Source organism: Scyliorhinus canicula, chromosome 4, assembly GCF_902713615.1.
Source record: "Scyliorhinus canicula chromosome 4, sScyCan1.1, whole genome shotgun sequence".
NCBI lineage: Eukaryota > Metazoa > Chordata > Chondrichthyes > Carcharhiniformes > Scyliorhinidae > Scyliorhinus > Scyliorhinus canicula.
The window spans coordinates 185,479,620-185,502,506 of NC_052149.1; the positions used below are offsets into that span (position 1 = coordinate 185,479,620).

A 22,887-nucleotide genomic window follows, 5' to 3' on the forward strand; every position below is an offset into this window, starting at 1 on the left:
AATAATAATCTTGATTGTCACAAGGAAATGAACCTGGGACCCATGTACCCTGCCAGCATGTCCAGGGGCACTGCCAGGGTGCCAGATTGCCAGTGCCAAGGTGCCTGGGTGGCATTTTGCCCGTGCCGGGGATCAGGCCCAGAAGTGCCCTGCCCTTATTAGATGGGGTGTGGGGGCTCGATGAGCCCCTTATAGGTGAGTTAGGGCTTTGGGCCGGTCCAGGGGTCACGTTGGTGGGTCTCGAGATCGGGGTGCCATTTAAAAATTGAACTTAAAACGAGCGGCATGGTGGCGCAGTGGTTAGCACTGCAGACTCACAGCAATGTGAATCCAGGATCAATCCTGGCCCCGGGTCTCTGTCCTTGTGGCGTTTGCACATTTTCCCGTCTCTGCATGGGTCTCCCTCCCACAACCCAAAAGATGTGCAGCGAAGGTGGATTGGCTGTGCTAAATTGCCTCATAATTTGGGGGGGGGGGAAAATTTTTTAAATGGGACAAAATGCGGCCTCGGTGGGGCATTCCCAACTGAAGCCCTGAAATGAAACAGAGTCCCGTTAGATAGCAGGGTCCTTCTCGGCGCTGCGAGTGCCGGGAAACACCCGCCTAAACGTGTTCGACAAAGGACTCTATTCCATTTCCATTAAATTGCACCCAACATTTCAAGTCCAATATGTCTCTTCATCAGAATTTAATGGTGAAGAGTCATATTAGACTCGCAACGCTAACTCTGTTTCTCTATCCACACATGGTGCCAGACCTGCTGTGTTTTTCAGCACTTTCTGTTTTTATCTCAACAGAATGATACTGTGGCTAGAAATGGTAAATGTGTTACAGCAGGTTTCATAGGCTCGGCCTGTATTCCTTTGAGTGGAGACAATTAAAAGGTGATCCAGTTGAGGGATTGAAGACGGTGCAAGGATTTGATATGACAGATAGAGAGTAATTAGTTCCTCTGTTGCGAGTACAGAACATGGAGTCTTAACCTTAAAATTAGAACCTCGCCATTCAGGGATAATATCAGGAAGCACTTGTAAGCACAAAAGTTTGTGAAGATTTGGAGCTGTCCCCAAATTGCAGAGTCCTACAACTGCTGTACGAATCTAATTTTTCCAATGCAAGCAGATCCTGTCTGTTTTCGATGCTAGTGCTGTTGACGTTAGGTTGTTTTAAAACTGAGATTGATAAAGTTTTGCTCAACAAAAGTATTAAGAGATATGAAACCAAGGCAGGTTAAAGTGCAGTGCAGTCATGATCTAATTCAATCTTGGAACCTGCTTGAGGAGTTTAATACTCCTGTTTCCATAGTAAAAATGGTTTGATATTTATTAGCAGTTAAATATTTTAACTGAGAAACAAAATAATCTGTTCCCTTTACTTCTCTTTTGAAGCGAGGTTTCCGCTTTCGTTATGGGTGTGAAGGACCATCTCATGGCGGCTTACCTGGAGTCTCAAGTGAAAAAAACAAAAAAACATATCCAACAGTGAAGGTATTCGATGCTTCCAGAAACTATGATCTATCAAACATTCGACATTAACCTTCTAAATCTATTTAAACATTTGTTGTTTTAAGATAATTTTCAAATTTTCATTGTGAAGTAAATCATCAAGTAGAAGCTGTCAACGGTGTGAGACATTCAAAGATATTTGGGAGCTTCCACATTTGTGAATTGTGACAATACGTAGAACCTTCAATGAAGTGGGGGTGATTTTGAACTTGACACAGAATGGAGACTCCTACTTCTCCTGTTCCTACAAAAATTCTCTCAAAAATGATCCAAGCTATTCTTGGAGAAGCTTCCAAAAATTCCTTTAGAAATTGTTGGTTTTACTGCTCACTTGCTTGCACAAATGGTTCGAACATGCAAAGACCACGTACTACCCATTTACACTTTAAAACTGCAGAGTCCTGCAACTGCTGTCGGAATCTAATTTTCCAATGCAAACAGATCCTGCCTGCTTTGGATGTTAGTGCTGTGCACTCATGGCCTGCATTAAAATTGAATGAGCAGTGAAGGGCACTTGTAAACGGTGCCTAGGAGGCCCGGCCATCCATGCCCACATGTTCTGGCCCTGTCCCAGACTTGCCGGGTTCTGGACAGCCTTCTTCGAGGCGATGTCCAAGGTTATGGGTGTGAGGGTGGAGCCGTGCCCGCGAGTGGCAGTCTTCGGGGTATCGGACGAGCCAGAACTTCATATGGGGAAGAGAGCCAACACCCCGGCTTTTGCATCACTAATCGCATGCCATAGAATCTGGTGGTGATTGGCAGCACCCACAGCTGCAGACTGGCTGGAGAAGATCAAGTATACAATCCGAGGGTCGGACGAGGGCTTCCACAAAGCGTGGGGCCCATTCACCAGCCTGTTCCAAGACCTGTTTGAGGCAAACAGCGAAGAGGAAAAGAGGGGGGGGGGTGGAGAGAGAGAAAGACAAGGGAGGACACATACATGAGAAAGGGGCAGAGGGGGAGGGGGGTAGGGGAGGAAAGGGATCCCAAAGAAGGCTAAAAATAAAGTACAGGGGGCAAGGGGAGGAGGAAAAGGGCCACGCAGCCCCGCCCCCCCCCCACCCCACAACACCAAACAGCAAAGAATAAAACCCCCAGCAGAGCATGCCTCCAACAGGAGAAGGGGGGCGGTTAAGCCTGTACATAATTGTACATAAGACACGAACTGGCTTGTAAATATCAGACACACCTGAGCTGCTACTTTGTAAGTATCTTGGGCGGGATTCTCCCATACCCGGCGTGGCGGGTGGTCCCGGCGGGACGGAGTGTCGTGAACCACTCCGGTGTCGGGTCGCCCTAAATGTGCAGAATCCTCCGCACCTTAAGGGGCTAGGCCCACCCCGGATGGGTTTGCGCCCCGCTGGCTGGCGGGATAGGGGCTTGGCGTCACACCAACCGGTGCCGAAGGGCCTCCGCCGGCCGGCGCGAGTCAACGCATGCGCGGGAGGGTTCGTCTCCCCATCAACAATTGCGGAGGACCACAAAAAAAACTCTGATGCAGAGTAATAAAGTGCCCCCATGGCACAGGCCCGCCCGTGGGGGCACCTCCCAGGGCCAGATGCCCCCACGACCCCCCAGGAACCCCGGAGCCCATCCGTGCCACCAGGTCCCGCCGGTAAGGAACCTACTCTGATTTACACCAGCGGGCCTGCCACAGGCGGGCGGGACTTCGGCCCGTCGCGAGTCAGCGAATTCGGGCGGCCCCGGCACCCATTGTGTCACGCTGGACCCTGCCATTCTCCGAGGCGGGTGGCACGGCCCATGCCAGGCAGGGTTTTGTGGGTGGGAGAATTGGGAGGACGGCGGGGGCAGGATTCATGCTGACCCCCGGCGATTCTCCCACCCGGCGGGGGGGTCAGAGAAACCCGCCCCATGTGCTTTATATGTTAAACTGTTACACTGTTAAAGTTGGAAAATGGCAATAAAAATATTTAAAAATTAATAATGGATTCTAACAATTTCCCAACAACAGATGTTAAACTAACTGGTCTTTAATTTCCAACATTCTGCATCTCTCCCTTTTTGATAAAGGGTGTTACATTAGCATGTTTCCAATCCACTGGAACCTTTCTCATGTCTAGGGAATTTTGAAATATTATAATTGGATACACATCATTTCCCTGCACCCTCCGGCAGCACAGAGGCAGTCACTCAGTGGGTGCATGTTCACAGTTAGTTTCAGGGTCATAAACTGGTGAGCAAATCACAGACGCATCACAACAGCTGATCGAGGGTGCAGCAGCCGAAGCTCCTGACAGTCGGAGGACTGTTAGAGACCAGGCCCATGCTGAGCCCCATGCTGATGATGGGCGGATGGGAATGGCCACAAGAACTTGCAGGAGATGCAGAGACAGGCAAGGGAACAGCTGCTTAGGCTTGGCCATGGGCTCTGTCATGGCTCTGGCATGTGAGTGCACCGGTTTCTATGTTGAGACACTGGGAGCTAGGTGCATCAGAATATTCAGTGGCTGCCGGACATGCGAACATATCTGCATTCCATTAATCTGTTCAATTCCGGCCTTGGGTGACTGTGTGGAGTTTGTACTTTCTCCCTCTGTCTGCCTGGGTTTCCTCTGGATGCTCCATGAACGAATGAGAAAAAGCAAATACAACAAGCTGTTCAAAAGCCCATTGACTTCAGCAGATCTGTGAGATCCCACCAAGGGGAGGGGAACTAAAATTCCACCCCAAGTCTCTCTGAAAGGGATTCATGTTAAAGCACCTGGCTTCCAGTAAATGATCATGTGACCAGTTTCTCTGGGAGATAAACAGCAGAGAAAATAGTCAACATAAGTTAATTATAGGGGTGGCTCTGTATTCAAGAAGTTTAGGTTTTTGACCAAGCTGGCTGAAGAAGAGAAAACATCTCTCTCAACAAAAGTTCAGTTGAAATTATATGTTTTGGTGAAAGAGAGAGAGAGAATTTTAGATCTCAAAGAGTATGTGAAGTGGTTATGCTTAAAACTCTAGAAGTGCCAGCGTTGAATGGGGAATTTGCAATCACAGAGTGGTTGGACGAGATTTGAAGGACCAACCTTATCAGAAGTAAGCAGAAGGTCCAAAAAAACTCAACCCTTATTGACGTGACCATCAATTCACAAGACACGTGATTGGAAGTGAACAGTGGTTTTAATAATCTTACAACAGAGCCTGCCTGCGACAAGATGAACTGGCAGCAGGCTCACGACTGCAAAGCTTTATACTTCCGGTTAGTGGGAGGAGCCATGGGCGGAGCCAATGGTGGAGCCCAGTACAAACTCCTTATCTCCCCCTATGGGCAGAGCTGCGCAACGGCTCGTATACAGAGCCTACAAGGACACAATACATATACTGGAACACAGTGTGAATTACTAGGTTTATAATTCACCACACTTATACAAATCTTTGAAGCAGTACTCAGGCCAAGTGGTAAACCTTCCACTTTTTGATAAGCATCTAAATTGCGCTTTGGGGTGTAAGTCTAATGGGTGTAGAAGGAAAGATAAATTGTACTTTTATTATCTTTCATATAACTGAATATTTAAAATAGTTTGTCGTTATAATGATTCATAATCTTCGATTTTTGCGCAGTAACATTTATTTATTTTGAACCATGAATGTTGTGGCTTCATTCTTTCAGTAAGTTCTGGGTTTAAAAAAACTAAACAAGTTACTGAGCTCCATCGAGAGCATAACTATCAGGATCTGTTCATGCCAAGGGCCCTAGCCTTTTCCCTTCTCTTTGTTTTATTTCATTTATGTGATATGGGCATCGCTGGGTGGGCCAGCATTCATTGCCCTCTCGGAGGTGGTGAGCTTGGTGCAAGGTGTCATGGGCCGATATGTTTACCTGGGGGGAGTGCACCCCATCTGGCATTTCCACTGAAACATTTCTTGATGCACATAGCAAGAGATCCTGCAGGGAACTCTGGCTAAAATCAGGATTCAATGAATGTGTCACAGGTCTTTCTCTCTCGTGTTGCTCCACACAGCAGCATCCGCAGCTGGAACCGTACCACAGATCACCTCAGCTCAAGGTCTTCTGATTTTTCCCCTTCATCCTTGTCTGACAGTGAATCTGGCTCCTCCATCCTCATGACTGGCAATTTCTCACCTCTTTGCAGTGTGAGGTTGTGCAAGTTGCAGAAGACTACATTGAACCTTGAGACTGCCTGTGGCACATACTACAGCAGTCCCCCTGAGCAGTTCAGGCAGCTTTGTTCAACTGTTGCCCTTGTTGGGAGGCATTGTCCCTGCAACTGCACAGGAGGAGCAAATATCAGTGCCCCCAGTGTGTGATTGAGAATGTACGAGTCATGAGAGCTCCCTGTGAAGCAAGCACATGCCTGCAGGATTTGTTTTTGGAAGTCACAAACCAGCTGCACGTTGATGGAATGAAACCCCTTTTGGTGTATGAATGTTGTTGCCTGTTCCCAGGGAGCTCTCGGCATCATGTGTACAATCAATTGCTCCTTGCACTTGAGAAAGTCCATCTATGGAGCCAGAACCGACAAATCTGGTGACCTGGTTCTCAGGATCTGTGGTGAATCTCACAAAATCATCTTGAACAGGATATTGGCAAACTCCCTTAAGTATCTGCGTGTGACTCCACGTGGACCCCTGGAACAATCTGGTGGTATTGAAATTCAAGACCACAGTGGCTTTCAAAGCTACCAGTGTAGAGTTGCATCCCATTCCACAGAGTATTAGGTCTTCCTGCAGGTACTGACATCTGTCAGTGACTATCTGCCGTAGCATTCTTGTCAATTTGGACATTGCCTCTCTGACATTTGCAAGTAGTTACGACACATGTGGTACATTTGGTTGCATGCTATTGCTCAGTGTCACACTCGCACCTGGTTGCAGGCATCCTAAGCTGTAGGACTATCAGCTGTCACCTCTGTTGTCCTTCTGACTATTTCTGAGTCTGGTCCTGTGCCATCCTTTGTCGGTTCCTCTCTTCCTCCACATTGGGTTCACAAAAATCCATTCTGTCTGAATTGGGGTCAGAGGGCCAGCAAAGATCTGGTAATCAGTGTCTACTCGGTCCTGCTTTCTGACTTGATGCTATGCATTGACATCATCCTGGTCACCACCCACCCCACCATGGCCAACTCCCTCCTCGACCTGGTCTCTGGTTGCCTCTGCAAAGACACTGAGTGTCTTTAAGAGAGAGATAGATATGTTCTTGATTAATAAGGGGATCAGACCGCCGCAGTGGGGTTGGTGACATTGGTTCAGCCGATGGTGGTGGTTCCGCTGATGTCCTGGAGTCCGGGAGCGATGGTCCTTGAACAGTCTCCATCACCCGGGCTGGTGGTGGAGCCGCCATGGATGGGGAAGGGGTGGCCTGGGTGGGGCGCTGGGGGAAAAAAAACAGGGGAGGGTCTGTGGTGAAGGGGGGGAAGGCCGCACGCCGGCGGGTGCCAGGTCCCGGAGGGAGACCGTGTCCTGCCGACCGTCGGGGTACTCCACGTACGCATACTGCGGGTTAGCGTGGAGTAACTGGACTTGTTCCACCAACTGGTCGAACTTGTGCACCCGCACTTGCTTCCAGAGCAAGATGGGTCCGGGGGCGGCCAGCCACGTCGGGAGAGGGGATCCGGAGGACGACTTCCTGGGGAAAACAAGAAGACGTTCATGAGGTGTCTGATTTGTTGTGGTACAGAGGAGTGAGCGGATAGAATGTAGGGCATCGGGGATAACCTCTTGCCATCGGGAAATAGGGAGATCTCTGGACCGGAGGGCCAGTAGTATGGTCTTCCAGATGGTACCATTCTCCCGCTCGACATGTCCGTTACCCCGAGGGTTATAGCTGGTCGTCCTGCTAGAGGCAATGCCCCTGTTGAGCAGGAATTGACGCAGCTCGTCATTCATAAATGAGGAACCCCGATCGCTATGTATGTGTGCGGGGTAGCCGAACAGGGAGAAGATGGAGAGGAGGGCCTTAATGACGGTCGATGTGGTCATGTCGGGGCAGGGAATGGCGAAGGGGAAGCGGGAGTATTCGTCGATTACCGCCAGGAAGTAAATGTTGCGGTTGCTAGAGGGAAGGGGCCCCTTGAAGTCAATGCTGAGACGTTCAAAGAGGCGGGATGCTTTGATCAGATGTGCGCGCTCGAGGCAGTAGAAGTGCGGCTTGCACTCTGCGCAGATGTGGCAGTCACGGGTTACTGTCCTGACTTCCTCGATGGCGAAAGGCAGGTTGCGGGCCTTAATGAAATGGTAGAGATGGGTCACCCCTGGATGGCAGAGGTCCGCGTGGAGGGAGCGGAGGCGGTCTATCTGCGCGCAGGCGCAGGTACCGCGGGACAGGGCATCAGGAGGCTCATTGAGCTTCCTAGGACGATACAAGATCTCATAGTTGTACGTGGACAACTCGATCTGCCACCGTAAGATCTTGTCATTCTTAATCTTGCCCCTTTGTGCATTGTCAAACATGAAGGCCACTGACCGTTGGTCTGTGAGGAGGGTAAACTTCCTGCCGGCCAAATAGTGCCTCCAATGTCGCACAGCTTCGACTATGGCCTGGGATTCCTTTTCCACAGAGGAGTGGTGGAGTTTGGAAGCCTGGAGAGTTCTGGAGAAGAAGGCCATGGGTCTGCCCGCTTGGTTCAGGGTGGCCGCCAGAGCTACTTCTGATGCGTCGCTCTCGACCTGGAAGGGGAGGGACTCGTTGATGGCGCGCATCGTGGCCTTTGCGATGTCCGCTTTGATGCGGCTAAAGGCCTGGCAGGCCTCTGTCGACGGCGGGAAGGTCGTGGTTTGAATGAGGGGACGGGCCTTTTCAGCGTAATTGGGAAGCCATTGGGCGTAGTAAGCGAACAAACCCAGGCAGCGTTTGAGGGATTTGAGGGTATTGGGGAGAGGGAGTTCCATCAGGGGGCGCATGCATTCGGGATCGGAGCCTACCACTCCATTACGCACTACGTAGCCGAGGATGGCTAGACGGTCGGTGCTAAACACGCACTTATCCTTATTGTAAGTGAGGTTAAGGAGTTTTGCGGTTTGGAGAAATTTCCGGAGGTTGGCGTCATGGTCCTGCTGGTCGTGGCCGCAGATGGTGACATTATCGCGATACGGGAAGCTAGCCCGTAATCCGTACTTGTCGACCATTCGGTCCATCTCCCGTTGGAAGACCGAGACCCCATTTGTGACACCGAATGGAACCCTAAGGAAGTGGTAGAGGCGCCCATCAGCCTCGAACGCGGTGTACTTGCGGTCACTCGCGCGGATGGGGAGCTGGTGATAAGCGGACTTAAGGTCCACAGTGGAGAAGACTTTGTATTTCGCGATATCGTTTACCATGGCGGAAATACGGAGGAGAGGATACGCGTCCAGTTGCGTAAACCGGTTGATGGTCTGACTATAGTCGATGACCATCCGGTTTTTCTCCCCAGTCCAGACCACCAGCACTTGGGCTCGCCAGGGACTGTTGCTGGGTCTTGATGACCCCTTCCTTCAGCAACCTCTGGACCTCGGACCTGATGAACGTCCGGTCCTGGGTGCTGTACCGTCTGCTCCGTGTCGCGACGGGTTTGCAATCGGGGGTGAGATTAGCAAACAAGGAGGGGGGGACCCCCGGTCGCTACGCGGTACAGCAGTGACCGATTTGGCCTGGCAGACGGATGAAAAGTGGCCCTTCTTCCCGCATTGGTGCAGAGGGCGGAGTGGGTCGGGCAGCGCAGGCGAGGGTGTTTATCGAACCCACAGAAATAGCAGCGGGGCCCCGCGGACTTGTCGGGGCGTCCCGTGGCGCAGGCCTGAGGGGGGCTGTTTGCGGACGCCAGGTATCCATCGAAACATGCCAGCCAATGTTTAAAGATTTCTGAAGCGTTCTGAGTTTGCGGGCTGATGCGGAGGCATTCGGGCTTGATCCGGAGCTCCACCTTCAAAATTCTATCTTATTAAATTGATGAACCATCAATCGAACGCGAGACGAGTTGCTGTACAAAAGTTAGGCTTTAATAAGCCAGAAGTTAGCCCTGCGGTCGACTACAGTAAATGGACGACCACCGGGCGTTCTGGGTATTTATACCTCACTCTGGAGGCGGGGTTAACTCAGCCTCACGACCAATCGGGGAGCCGTCACATGACTGGTCTCAACCAATCGGTTGAGAGGCACATGACCGACCAGGGCCAATGGTAATCCAGTGTTCTGCACCAATGGCAGACAGCTATGCAAATCATACCACCACAGGCTCCTTGATGCTATAATTGGTCAAATGATGTCAAGGACAGTCACTCTCATCTCACCTCTGGAGTTCAGTTCTTTTGTCCAGGTTTGAGCCAACGCTGTAATCAGGTCAAATGCTGAATCACCCTGGTGGAGTTAGAATTAACATGCTCAATCATTAACTCACAGGCACCGACTCCCTAATTTAGTGGATCTTTCAGGCCTATCTACTGGACACCCTTCTGAGCCCACCAGTCCAGGCTTCCCGTTCCAGTGTCAGAGCACATTCAGAAGGCAGAGGCCCATCAATTGAAGATTTCAGCCTCAGGATGGGTGAGCTTTAAAAGCGGTTTCCTTCCCCTCTTGTCACTGAGTCCTTGCCTGCCTTCAGGGGCCAAACTATTCCCCTTCTCTGGAATAGGCCATTGCTTCTCTGACTGTCCCGCCCAATCCCCCCCAATGCAATTTCCACCCTCTCCCCCAGTGCACCCCACCAAATTGCACGCCCTTTAGCCGGCCTCTCCCCAACACGTCCTGTGCCTCAAGCAGCTGCAACCTTGTGAGTCCTTAAACTGGCCACCCCCCGCCCAGACTTTTTGCACCTTGCGATATTTTGCCCCGCCATCGCCATTTATACTTGCGCCAAACAGGGGCGGAAAGTCCTGGCCAAACTTTCTCTTTAATGCCCATGTAGTTACAAGATGAGGTAGTGGTGGGTGGGGGTAGAGAGAGGATGACCATAGATGAAGGACACATATCAAAATAAAATAATAATCGCAAACCTGGTTGAAAGTCGTTGTCTGAGTATCCTTTCTTTGTCTTTGGAGAAAGGGAGGAGAAAAAGAGTTAGAAAATATGGGAGAGAGAAAGGCCAATGATTGGAGAGAGGCTGAAAGACCACAATGATTGTGAAGAGGTTGATGTCTTCCTTGAGGAGCCAGGGAAAGCACTCCTGCTCCTCCTCACACATGAGCAATGCTCAAAATGCTGCTTTCCTTATGGAGCTGGCAGCTCCCACTTCCTTTTCAATGACACTTTTCCCAGACCTGAAAATCCACAAAGTGGCAGCGAATTTGAAATTACACGACCTATGGGACTCCGATTTAAATATTTTATTCAGACACCTTGTTAACTGTTGGAATAAAAATGGCAGCAGTCCTTGTGCAGCATATTTGAGATGCTTCCATCATGTTTTAATCTTTAACCCTCCCCCCCCACCACCGATCATCTGCTGCCTGCCATGGGAGTGGTAGGGAAAGCTTAATATCTAAGCGTGGTGGTCCGTCGGTATAACAATAACTTGCGGAGAAAATATCCGGAACATAGATATTGGAAGGAAAAATCAGAAACCTCACTAACAAATTGGAGTGATTTTAAAACAAGAACAACTGTGTCTGCAGAATCATCAGTGTGAATATATAAGGCAGAGTTTTCCCCAAAAATTCCATTTGTGTTATTTCTGGCGAGAAAATAGGTGCGATTCCTGGCAGCACCACAAGCCACTTACTGAAACCTTTTCTCCCCTATGTACAACACACCACGCCTGAATCATCGGGTGTCTGATTGGCCCACCCTGGGGTCAGCTGAACACTGCGATCAAGGCGGCGATGAATATAAATGGATCCTCAGCATTCACTCTCATTCAGGCCAGGAGGAAGGCAGCTACAAGCCCTACACCTCAATTTTCAGATGTAGCCCTCACCAGACTTCTGGATGTCGTGAAGGAGAGGCAGGTCACAACATGCCCACGTGTTGGCAGGAGTCCCCCGGCATAGTCACCAATCTCACCCGGGCGGCGGGGTAGCAGTTGTAAGTGCCAACAGCATGACCGGGACGACGGGGCTTCAATGGCACAAAAGGATGAATGACCTCATATGAGCTGCAAAGGTGAATGCCCGCAGTCTCCATCTGGCATTCATTCCTTCCGTTACTTTTGGAACATCACTGTTCACCCACCTGCTGCCACCTCGCAGCCACCCAACACCCGACCTCCTAACATCATCCTCAAACCTCCCCCCCACCGCAGCTCCCCTCATTGCAATGCCTTCCTGTCTAGGCATTGTCCTCATGGATGACAGTTTTCTTCGACCTCTGAACCATCAAGCATCCGGCTCACAATGTCACCTTTGGTTTCCCGCAGGAGAAGATAGCCCACAACTGACAGGAAAGGGAGAAGATGGGTGAGGGCATGCCCGAGCTCCTAATTCTGATGCCCTATGAGGAAAGGCAATGGAGCTCGCAGAGGAGGGGCAGGAGTATGGCAGCACTGTCAGTGAGGTTGGCCTGTGGCAAAGAGTGAGAATCGACTGCACCTTCACCCAGATGACCTGTCTCAAGTGAGTTTTATGAGGCCAAATGTTTGTTCTTGCCATTTACTAAAACCTCTTGTCTTGCAGGAACACCATCCGAGGAGCCCATGTCACCCCCCTTCAACATTCAACAGCGCCTCGGAGGAGCTCTCCGGGAAGGACACCAAAGAAGCATCATGGACAGGATTCCCCGGTCCGCCAGCTGCATTTTCCTGTGCGGCGCACCCTTGCCAGCAGCAAGATCCCCCGTTCCGGCATCCAGCTAATGGGGTTTCCCATTGTGGCCACCCCACACTGTCGGGAAACCGACGGGCATGGGTACGCTGCCAGTGGAGCGGAGGTTCCCGCCAACAAGAATTCCGTTGCATATCTATCACCCGTACCATCCACCATCGCAGAGACAAGCATCTCAGTGAGCCAACCTGGCAGACAGTCTTCTGGGTCACTATCTGGTGAGCACCACATTGCTCCTGATACATACCAGGTGGAGACAGGAAAATCCCAGGGGTCGGACAGTTGGAGATCTGCTGGAGCCCAGGACTCAGCTATGCCCTAGCCAGGTGTCGAGCCTCTGAATGAGTGCCTCCCTCAGCTGCTAGAGATGTAAAGGCAGAGTTGGGAAATCCAGGAGGGATTGTCAGAGACATACCTGTAATTGCAAGATGGATTGGAGGAGTCCCAAAGTCTTCAGTCACAGGAGATGGTTGAGTGGCAACCGGCCAACACTGCAAGGGTAGTGACCTCGGTGGATAGCCTAGGATGGGATGGCCGAGCCATGAGTGGTGGAATCCAAGGCATGGCTTGGAGAGCATGATCGAGGTACAGAGGCCCATTGATGAATGCTTCGACACCATGATGCAGACAATGGTGGGCCTCCAGGACTGGTAACATCAGGTGACATTGCTCACTCCAGCTGCCTCTCTGTCCCATGGCGTCATGTCGGGGCCCACAAGCACCCTGAGGGAGAAAGAAGCAATGAATCACTTTCACCACGGAGACTCTGGCAGTCACCAACCCTGCTTTCTCCCCCCTTCGTCATACCGGTAGACCTCAGGAGCAGCGGGAAGAACAAGGTGACACGGCAACACCAGTGACAGCTGGGTCCCTCCAGGACCAGGCCCTCCAGAGCATGCCCGTCAAGGGCATCTTAGGCTACAGGACACAAAAGACAGCAGGCCACCTCCACTTCTGATATGCATCCTGGGAACACACCTAGACAAAGTGGTAAGCTTCGTAAGATTAAGGAGTAGGTGAACAGAGTGGACATGGAAGAAGTTAGGCACCGGTAGTTAGGGTTTAAACAATGGGCGGGGTTCTCTCAGTCCGGGGGCAAGGTCGCAGAATCGCCGCGACCGGCGCAAATCGTGCCACGCCGCCCCGACACCGGGACGCGATTCTCCACAGAGCGGAGAATCGGGCCGGGGGCTGCTCTACAGGGCTCCCCGGCAATTCTCGGCCCGGGATGGGTCAAACAAAAAACCTGAGTCCCGCCGCCGCCGTTCTAACCTGCTCTTAGTCGGCGGGGCCTCGGCATGCAAGGGTCCGGGGCGGTCTGATGGGAGGCGGGGGGGGGGGGGGGTCCGACCCCGGGGGGGGCTTCGTTGTGGCTTGGCCCACGATCGGGGCCCACCGATCGGCGGCCCGGCATCTCAGGCTGGAGGCCTTCTTTCTTCTCTGCCGGCCCCTGTAACCCTACGCCATGTTGCGTCGGGGCTGGTGCGGAGAAGAGAGCCATTGCGCATGGGTGCATTGGCGCCGGTGTCACTGCACATGCGCGGACCCTGCGGCGCCCAGTTGACGCCGGGGTCAGCAGCTGGAGGGGCGAGGGTTGCTCCAGTGCCCTGCTGCCCAGAATTACTGATCCTGAGGCCATGTTGACGCCGTTGGGAAACGCGATGCCATTTCCGACGGCGTCAACACTTCACCTCAGGATCAGAGAATCCCGCCCAATGTGTCACTATCACTAGTTACCTGACTAAAATATTTTCCAGTTCAAAGCCTTAACGGCTCACTGTCTTTGACCCCCTCTCCCCATCATGATGGTTTGAGGTAGGGTGTGTCATGGAACTGCCGGACAACAAGCCACCTATCGGAAGAACTTGGAAGCAATGAGGGAATCCTTGGCCCTCCTGCCCATGCACACCCTGTGCACCGCCTGTTCTCTTTCCTCCGGGTCCTCCTCTGACTTTCCATCCACTCCCTCCTGTTCCTCCTCCTCATCAGAGGAAGCAAATGTTCCCTCTCGTCCTCCTCCAGCATGTCACACCACTGCTGCTCCGAGTTATTGAGGACACTGCACACCACAACAATGCGGTAGACCTTCTGGAGGCTGTACTGAAGGGCTCCACGGGATCAGTTTAGGCAGTGGAAGTGCAGCTTCAGAACAAAAATGCACTGCTCGATAGCTAACTGGGTGGCACTGCGAGCCGCATTATGACAGGATTCTGCATCAGTCTCAGTTCTCAGCACTGGCATCATCCAGCAGGATGTCAACAGGTACCTCTTGTCCCCTACGAGCCATCCCAAGAGTCTGGGGTGGTCTTCAAAGACCCTGGCATTTGCGAGTTCCCCAAGACGAAGCTGCCATGCACGCTCCCAGGGAAGTGTATACCCGCATGAATAATGTTCATGTGGTGATCGCCGGTGAACTGTATATTAAGGGAGTGGAAATCCTTGTGATTGATAAAGCAATGATCGATAGAGGACCTGATGCCACAGTGCTCTTAATGTCACATGTGTCCCATTGATTGCCCCTGGACTTGTGGCACTCCAGCGATGGATGCAAAGCCCACAACCCCTTGTCCTGATTGGCCTGGTTGAAGTTGAAGTATATGTAATCAGATGCCTGGCCATACAAAGCATCCATATCCTTGCGGATGCATCCATGGACTGATGTCTGAGGTACCCTACCAATTGAGCTCTGGAATGAACCTGTTGCATAAAGGTTCAGGGCTGCTGTGACCTTCACAGGCACAGAAGCAGGTGCCCTCCTCCTTCCCAAGGCGTAGCCTTGCCAAAATGTGCCGCATTGTCTCCTTGTTGAGGTGAGGCCTCCTGCAGCTCATGGTGCCTAACAGCTCCATGAAGGACACCCTGGTCCTATAAACCCTAGGTGTCCTTCTCCGATGCCTTCAAGCCCCATCTTTGCCCTGATGGGCAACTGGCCATTGAGCCGGCCTTCTGGCACTGGGTCCTTCTGGGCTGGGTGCCTGGCCTCTCCAGTGCTATAAAGAGAATGACTGCCAATTCCAGGGGCTCCATCCACACATAAATCAATAATCTGGGAGGGTTGAGAGAAAGAGAAAGAGTCAGGTAGGTGTTCCATCCCGTTACCCTCAAACCCTTCCAATACCCCTTGTCATCCTGGTCCTGCAAGCTGTCAATCTTACACCATTTCCATCATCCAGCGCAAACTCAAATGTCTGCCGCCCATCCAAATCATCGCTTGACCAGCAACAGTTACTGCCCTCTCCCCTTCAGAGTCACCTATGAGCTGGTCGTTCCTTCCCTTAATATCAACTGCACTGGGGTCTTCAGCAGGCGGCTTCAATGACTGCCCATTCATCATGTACAGGGTCACCTGAATGCCTGCGTGAACCTTGAAGTCTAATGGATTCCCCAAAGCATTCGGGGTGGTCGCACTATGAGGCTCCCAATGCCTCCCAATGCCCTACACCCAACCTTCACCCCTTGAAACATCCCTCTCCCTAACTTTGAACCTGTGGGCAGCTCAGATTAGTGAGGGATAAATGATGATGGCCAATTAGTTGGAAAAGCTAGACTCTCAGGAATGTTAGAGGACGCAACTAATTTCTGAGGCAGAAAACAACAACACCAATAGGAGCCGTTCATTCTCAGGCTTTGTCATCCCGTGATCTAATTACTGTCATACCTTTACACATACGTCTCCTGGGCAGCCACTGCATTATCTCTGAATAATGCCATCCATATCCATCTCATGCCATCCATATCCTCTCCCCTGGCTTGATCAATACTGTAAGAAGTCTTACAACACCAGGTTAAAGTCCAACAGGTTTGTTTCAAATTGCTCGCTTTCGGAGCACTGCTCCTTCCTCAGGTGAATCCTGTTGCATAAAGGTTCAGGGCTGCTGTGACCTTCACCGCCACAGTAGCAGGTGCCCTCCTCCTTCACACGTAGCCATGTGGGCATTCACCTGAGGAAGGAGCAATTGGGATAGGGTGGAAGTAAGGTATTAAGTGGGTCGGTGCAGACTCGATGGGCCTAATGGCCTCCTTCTGCACTGTATGTTCTATGTTCTCTGATTGAACCAAACAAACTAAATTAAACAAACTGAGAGGCAAATTAAAAGACGCAGCTCCTTAAAGCGCTACTGCCTTGAACAGAACAAAGAGAAAATGAAACTTAAAACATTCAACCAAAATTTGATTGAAAGGGTCAATAAGACACCCCAGAGCCAGCGGTGCCCACCCGGCAGAGAAGGCCTTAATGGTGCCCATGGGCACTGCATCCTCACTCACCAGGGACACTGAGCCACGAATGTAGCCGTGGTAGAGGGGCAGACGGTCAAGTTGGCTGACCCCATCGGTCGCCCGCTGCCGAGACCAATTTATGGCAAGTTTGGCCAAGCTGAGGAGCAGGTTCACAAGTAGGTCCTCCTCCCTTCCAACCCGTCTCTACATGGGTGCCCATAGATAAGGAGCACGGGGCTGAAATGCAAACAAAACTGTAATAAAATCTGAAAAGGGAGTGCAGCCTATGACAACTTGCATAAGTATGGTCCACAGACTCCTCAAGGCCGCAAAGAAGACAGGCATCGTGGGTGTCCGTGAACCAATGCAGTCTATCGTTGTATGGGACTGTTGAGTACAACACCCTCCATCCCAGGTCCTTGGGTTAAAGGGGAGAACTCCTCCGTAGAGGGCAATTCAGTGGAGACATCCGCCGCCAGAGGTAACAAGGCATGCCCAGGTGTGTCCGGGTATGCAGCAACAGCACATACAGACAACCCCTCCGTGCAGTGAGAAAGGGCTTGGAGAGCATTTCGGCAAGGCGGCTAGAGCTCTGGGGCTCCGACTCCCGAGGGGGGGTTCGTGGCCTGAGACCAATGTGAAATTCTGCCCCAGCAGGGGTACACTCAGATGGGAATCCACTGCACACCTGTGCATCCTTGAGACCTCAAGTGCCATCGGAGTGCCGAGCACGACTCTTTTCAGATCATGGACAGCATGGGCCATGAGCTGGATATCCACAGCCAATTCCTGGGCTGTCATCCAGCCCACTTCTCTCAGAGTTCATGGCGCCTGGTCCCCGTTTTTAAAAAGCAGTAATTTCCGCCCATGTGACATCATGCCGATGGGCATGAAGATTTAATGAGGCCGGAACATCTGACTTTAACCTTGCTAATGATATTACAATGCAGTCAAATCAGGTTCTTGCCCTTTCTGGGCATTAACCTATTTTTAAAAATCTTTTTATTGGCATTTCTCATATTTATAGACAGTTGTATATGTATACATCACATGTTTCTCGCTCGCGCTAATTTACTTTATTATACAGAGAGGTTTATTTTGTCCTTCATTTAATTGACCCTATGTGCATTTCGTTGCCCTCTGGATCGGTCTATGGTTCCTCCCACTTCCCCGTTGCACCTCCCCCCCCACCCGTCGCCCCCTCCGCCCGCCTTGGCTTCGGCTGTGCTTTTATTTTATTTTCCAGACAGAATGGGAAATAAAGGTGGGGTAGCCCCCTCCCCACCCATCTCTCGTGGTTTCCCCACCTTCCTTTCGCCTACCCAACCCCGCCCCCACCCCGGGTTTGCGCAGTCTTTTGGTACCTCATCTATTTTGTTTTCTTTTAATTCTTATTAGCTTACTCCTCATTGCTGGCCTCAAACAGGTTTTGGAACAGGCCGACAAACTTCCCCCAAGTATCCAGGAAGCCGTCCTCTGACTCTCGGGTGATGGAGAAATTCCAAGAGGTCAGCGAGCCAGTCTGCAGCTGTGGGTGGTGCTGCCGATCGCCAGCCGAGCAGGATTGTCCGGCGTGCGATTAGGGAAGTGAAAGCCAGGGCATTGGCCCCCTTCCCCATGTGTAACTCTGGCTGCTCCGATACCCCGAAGATTGCCACTATTGGGCATGACTTCACCCTCACCCCCACAACCTTGGACATTACCTCGGAGAAGGCTGTCCAGAACCCAGCAAGCTTGGGGCAAGCCCAAAACATGTGGGTGTGGGTCGCCAGGCCCCTCTGGCACCGCTCACATATGTCTTCCACCTCCGGGAAGAACCTGCTTATTCGGGTTCTGGTCAGGTGCACTCTGTGCACCACTTTGAGCTGCATTAGGCTTAGCCTTGCGCAGGAGGAGGTGAAGTTCAACCTGCTCAATGCTTCGCTCCAGAATCCCCACCCTACCTCTGTCCCCAGTTCGTCCTCCCATTTTTGTCTGGTCTCGCCCAGTGGAGCCGAGCTCTGTCCAGTAGCTGTCCGTATATTTTCCCACATAGCCCCCCCTTCTCGTTGCTTGTGCCTATCAGGTCCTATAGTAATGTGGTTTCTGGGGCCCCGAGGTACCCTACTGTCTCTTTGCGGAGGAAGTGTTTTATTTGGAGGTATCTAATTTCCTGTCCTTTTGCTAGTTTCCACTTCCTTGTCAGACCGTCTAGTGTCGCCAGTCTGTGTCCTACATAGAAGTCCCCGACCGTCAATGTGCCCGTGTCCCGCCTCCATCTTTTATCTTTCAGTGAAGACCATGGCGAAGGCGGAAGAAAAAGAGTGCCCCCCACGGCACAGGCCCGCCTGCCGATCGGTGGGCCCCGATCGCGGGCCAGGCCACTGTGGGGGCACCCCCCGGGGTCAGATCGCCCCGTGCCCCCCCACCGGACTCCGAAGCCCGCCTGCGCCACCAATCCCGCTGGTACCAGAGGTGGTTTAAACAACGCCGGCGGGAAAGGCCTGTCAGCGGCGGGACTTCGGCCCATCGCGGGCTGGGGAATCGCAGCGGGGGGCCCGCCAACCGGCGCGGCGCAATTCCCGCCCCCGCCGAATCTCGTGGGCGGAGAATTCAGGACACAGCGGGGGTGGGATTGACGCCGGCCCTGGGCGACAACCAGAGGTCACCATCTCAGACTAAAGGGACGATTCTTTAAAACAGAGATGAGGAGAAATTCTTTCAGCCAGAGGATGGTGAATCTGTGGAACTCTTTGCCACAGAAGGCTGTGGAGACCAATACACTGAGTGTCTTTAAGACAGAGAGAGATAGGTTTTTGATTAATAAGGGGATCAGGAGTTGTGGGGAGAAGGCAGGAGAATGGGGATGAGAAAATATCAGCCATGATTGAATGACGGAGCAGACTCAATGGGCCAAGTGGCCTAATTCTGCTCCTATATCTTATGATCTTAACAGTTCAATCCTGAAAATGTTAAGAAGTACTTCTTCTCCTCTCCGTTTTATCTCTCCCTGTACCATATCCCTAAATGTTCAGAAACCCCAACCTCTGTTTCAATTATAGATCCAGAACTACACTGGACCTGCCAAAATTGTGGTTCAATTGGTAACCATTGATGAACCTCCACTTCTGCATGTGCACAGCCTCGTGGGAAGACAATGTGAAAATGGAATCTGTGTAATTCAAATGGAACCTGAGGACACGACTGCCAGGTAGGAATGTAGCTTTAAAGTAATACAAATATTTGAAAACTTATTTCTAGCAATCTTATCTGAGAATAGAGTTTGGAGAAATATTATAGAAGAACTAGATTGGCAGAGGTATCAACCACTTCAAATTCGTGTAAGCTGATGTTTTTTCAATGATAATTTTCCATTGCAGGGTGATTGACAGCCAAACCTGTCCAATTCTGACCAAGCCCGGGGGGGGGGGAGCGGGGAGGGTGGGGGGGGGGGGGGGGAGGACACGCCGAATGAGGCGACAGCAATCTGTAAATAAAGTAAGGTAAGATAAAAGCCTTTTTGTCTTACACTGTACAATAAATAAACACCAACGTCAATGTACATAATGGTGAAATGCCAATAAGAAAATATTTTTTTTAAATTCTGACTGAGCAGGTGAGGCTATAATTGTGATGAATTTGAAGTTTGCTGGGGGCACGAAACAGTCATTAGTGGATTGTCTGCCTGCCTGATAAATCACATCTGATTTATCATTTTAATGAAGTCGAGATGAAGGGAGACTATCACCAAATGATGTACCCACTAAAGTCAGATTTCACTCCATAATATTTCTGGGTAATATTCCCTGTATAGAGTGAAAATTGTCCTGGCAACAATGCTATCTCAATTTGGACTGTTCCTGCTGCCTGCAACAAATTCCTCAGCTTCACTGCTTCCAGGAATTAACAGTTAGTGCTTTGTTATAGCGGTAGGAGGGGAGCATCTAATAGTGAAGTGTTTGACGACTGGCACAAATAAGATAGCTTTTACTGCAGCACAAATGCACTTCATTTGCTGAGGTATTCAATGAGATCAAATTGACAGTCTCTGAAGTAGAATTCTAAGTATTGAATAGAGGATGATTACAAGTATATAATGTTCTAATTTCTATTCCTATTCATGCAAAGAGACGTAATAAAATATTTCCAATAATCTCGAGTGTACTGAAGTGATGAGCTCTAACACTATTAAAATTCAGTTTAGAAAAATGCTATTTGATTAGAAGATGTAAATTGATTTGGGAACTAGGCCCTTTAAATCTAATTAAAGTGAACCAAATTCCCGCCTTGATGTGAAAATTGACCTCCTGATCATCAGAAGAGATTTCAAACCCAGGAAACAGTAAGAACAGCAGTAGGCCAGCGCGGGCTTCTTTCTCGCGTCGGAGGTGGAGTAGGCGGGGCTGACACCGGGCGGGGGGAGTGGCGGTTGTGTTGCACCGGGGGGGCTCGTTGGGGTGGCGGGAGCAGCCGGGGTCAGCAGGAGTCGGCTGACTTAGGGAAGTATGATGGAAGGGTTTACGCAGCGAGGGGGGCCCTAGCTAGGGGGTGGGGGGGGGGGGGGGGGGGTGTTGGGGTGGGGGGGGGGAATAGGGGGGAGGTACTGGGTTGCTTCTCGTAGGGCTGAAGGGGTGCTGCTGGTGATGGGGGGGGATTGGGAAGGGGGTCTGCCACCGTGGGAAAAGGCCCTGGGGGGTACTCCAGGCACGTGGTGAGCCGAGGGAGAGCTATGGCTGACCGGCGCAGAGGGAGGAGGAAGACCCCCCCCCCCCCCCCCCCCCCCCCCGATTTGGCTGGTCACATGGAATGTGAGGGGGCTGAATGGTCCGGTGAAGCGGGCCCGGGTGTTGGTGCACTTGAAGGGGCTGGGGACGGACGTGGCTATGCTCCAGGAGACACACCTTAAGGTGGCGGATCAGGTGAGGCTGAGAAAAGGGTGGGTTGGACAAGTGTTCCATTCGGGGCTGGATGCGAGGATCCGGGGGGGTGGCGATTTTGGTTGGAAAGAGCTTGTCGTTTGTGGCGTCGAGTGTGGTGGCGGATAGTTGTGGCAGATACGTAATGGTCAGTGGTAGGCTTCAAGGGGAGCGGGTGGTACTGGTTAATGTGTACGCCCCAACTGGGACGATGCAGGCTTCATGCGGCGTATGCTGAGCCAGATTCCAGACCTGGAGATGGGGGGCTTGATATTGGGAGGAGATTTTAATACTGTGCTGGACCAGGCTCTGGATCGTTCGAGGTCCAGGACGGGCAGGAGGCCGGCGGCGGCCACAGTGCTGAGGGGGTTCATGGACCAGATGGGAGGGGTAGTTCCTTGGAGGTTTCTGAGGCCGGGAGGTAGGGAGTTCTCGTTTTTCTCCGATGTCCACAAGTCTTATTCCCGGATCGATTTCTTTGTCCTTATCAGGGCGCTAATCCCGAGGATGGTAGGAGCGGAGTACTCGGCAATAGTCATTTCAGACCACGCTCCGCATTCGGTGGACCTGGAGCTGGGGGAGGGGAAGGATCAAAGCCCGCTGTGGAGGTTAGACATGGGGCTTCTGTCGGAGGAGGAAGTATGCGGGCGGGTCCATAGGTGCATAGAGGGGTATTTGGAAGCTAATGACACTGGGGAGGTGCGAGTAGGGGTGGTCTGGGAGGCGTTGAAGGCAGTGGTTAGCGGGGAGCTGATTTCTATTAGGGCACACAGGGAGAGGGGGGAGAAGGTTGAGAGGGAGAGGTTGGTGGAAGAAATGGTAAGGGTAGACAGGAGATATGCGGATGCCCCGGAAGAGGGGCTTTTGAAGAAGCGTCGTAGTCTCCAAGCGGAGTTTGATATATTGACCACCCGGAAGTCGGAGGCGCAGTGGAGGAGGGCACAGGGGCGGTATATGAGTACGGGGAGAAGGCAAGTCGGATGCTGGCCCACCAGCTCCGGAAGCGGGAGGCAGCGAGGGAGATAGGGGGAGTTAGAGATGTAGGAGGGAATCTGGTGCGGAGTGCAGGGGACATCAATAGGGTGTTCAGGTCCTTTTATGAGGAGCTGTACCGGTCGGTGCCCCCTGGGGAGGAGGGCGGGATGGACCGCTTTCTGGATAAGTTGGAGTTCCCGAGAGTGGGGGAGGAGCAGGTGGAGGGTCTGGGGGCCCCAATCGAGTTGGAGGAGCTGATCGAGGCGGTGGGGAGCATGCAGTCAGGGAAGGCACCGGAACCTGACGGGTTCCCGGTGGAGTTCTATAAGGAGTTCTCAGACCTGCTCGGCCTGTTGTTAGTGAGGACCCTGAATGAGGGGGGGGGGGGGGGGGGGGGGGGGGCTTTGCCCCCGATGATGTCCAGAGCACTCATTTCTCTGATTTTGAAGCAGGGTAAGGACCCCCTCCAGTGTCGGTCTTACAGGCCGATCTCGCTCCTCAACGTGGACGCGAAGCTGTTGGCCAAGATACTGTCCAGGAGGGTGGAGGATGTAGTTCCGCAGGTGATCCACGAGGTCCAAACGGGGTTTGTGAAG

The 22,887-nt window shown here is 51.8% G+C and overlaps 1 protein-coding gene across 2 annotated transcripts in view; it reads left to right on the plus strand.

Annotated features, from left to right (window-relative positions):
* LOC119965219 (nuclear factor NF-kappa-B p100 subunit-like) overlaps positions 1 to 22,887 on the plus strand; it is a 93,086-nt gene that overhangs the window by 52,215 nt on the left and 17,984 nt on the right. Inside the window, exons 4-5 of one of the 2 annotated variants that reach the window (XM_038795667.1) lie at positions 1,389 to 1,487; positions 19,463 to 19,611. In XM_038795667.1, the coding sequence (XP_038651595.1) occupies positions 1,389 to 1,487; positions 19,463 to 19,611 (248 nt within the window). The remainder of the gene's footprint in view (positions 1 to 1,388; positions 1,488 to 19,462; positions 19,612 to 22,887) is intronic. The other variant, XM_038795668.1, reaches the window with a different exon arrangement.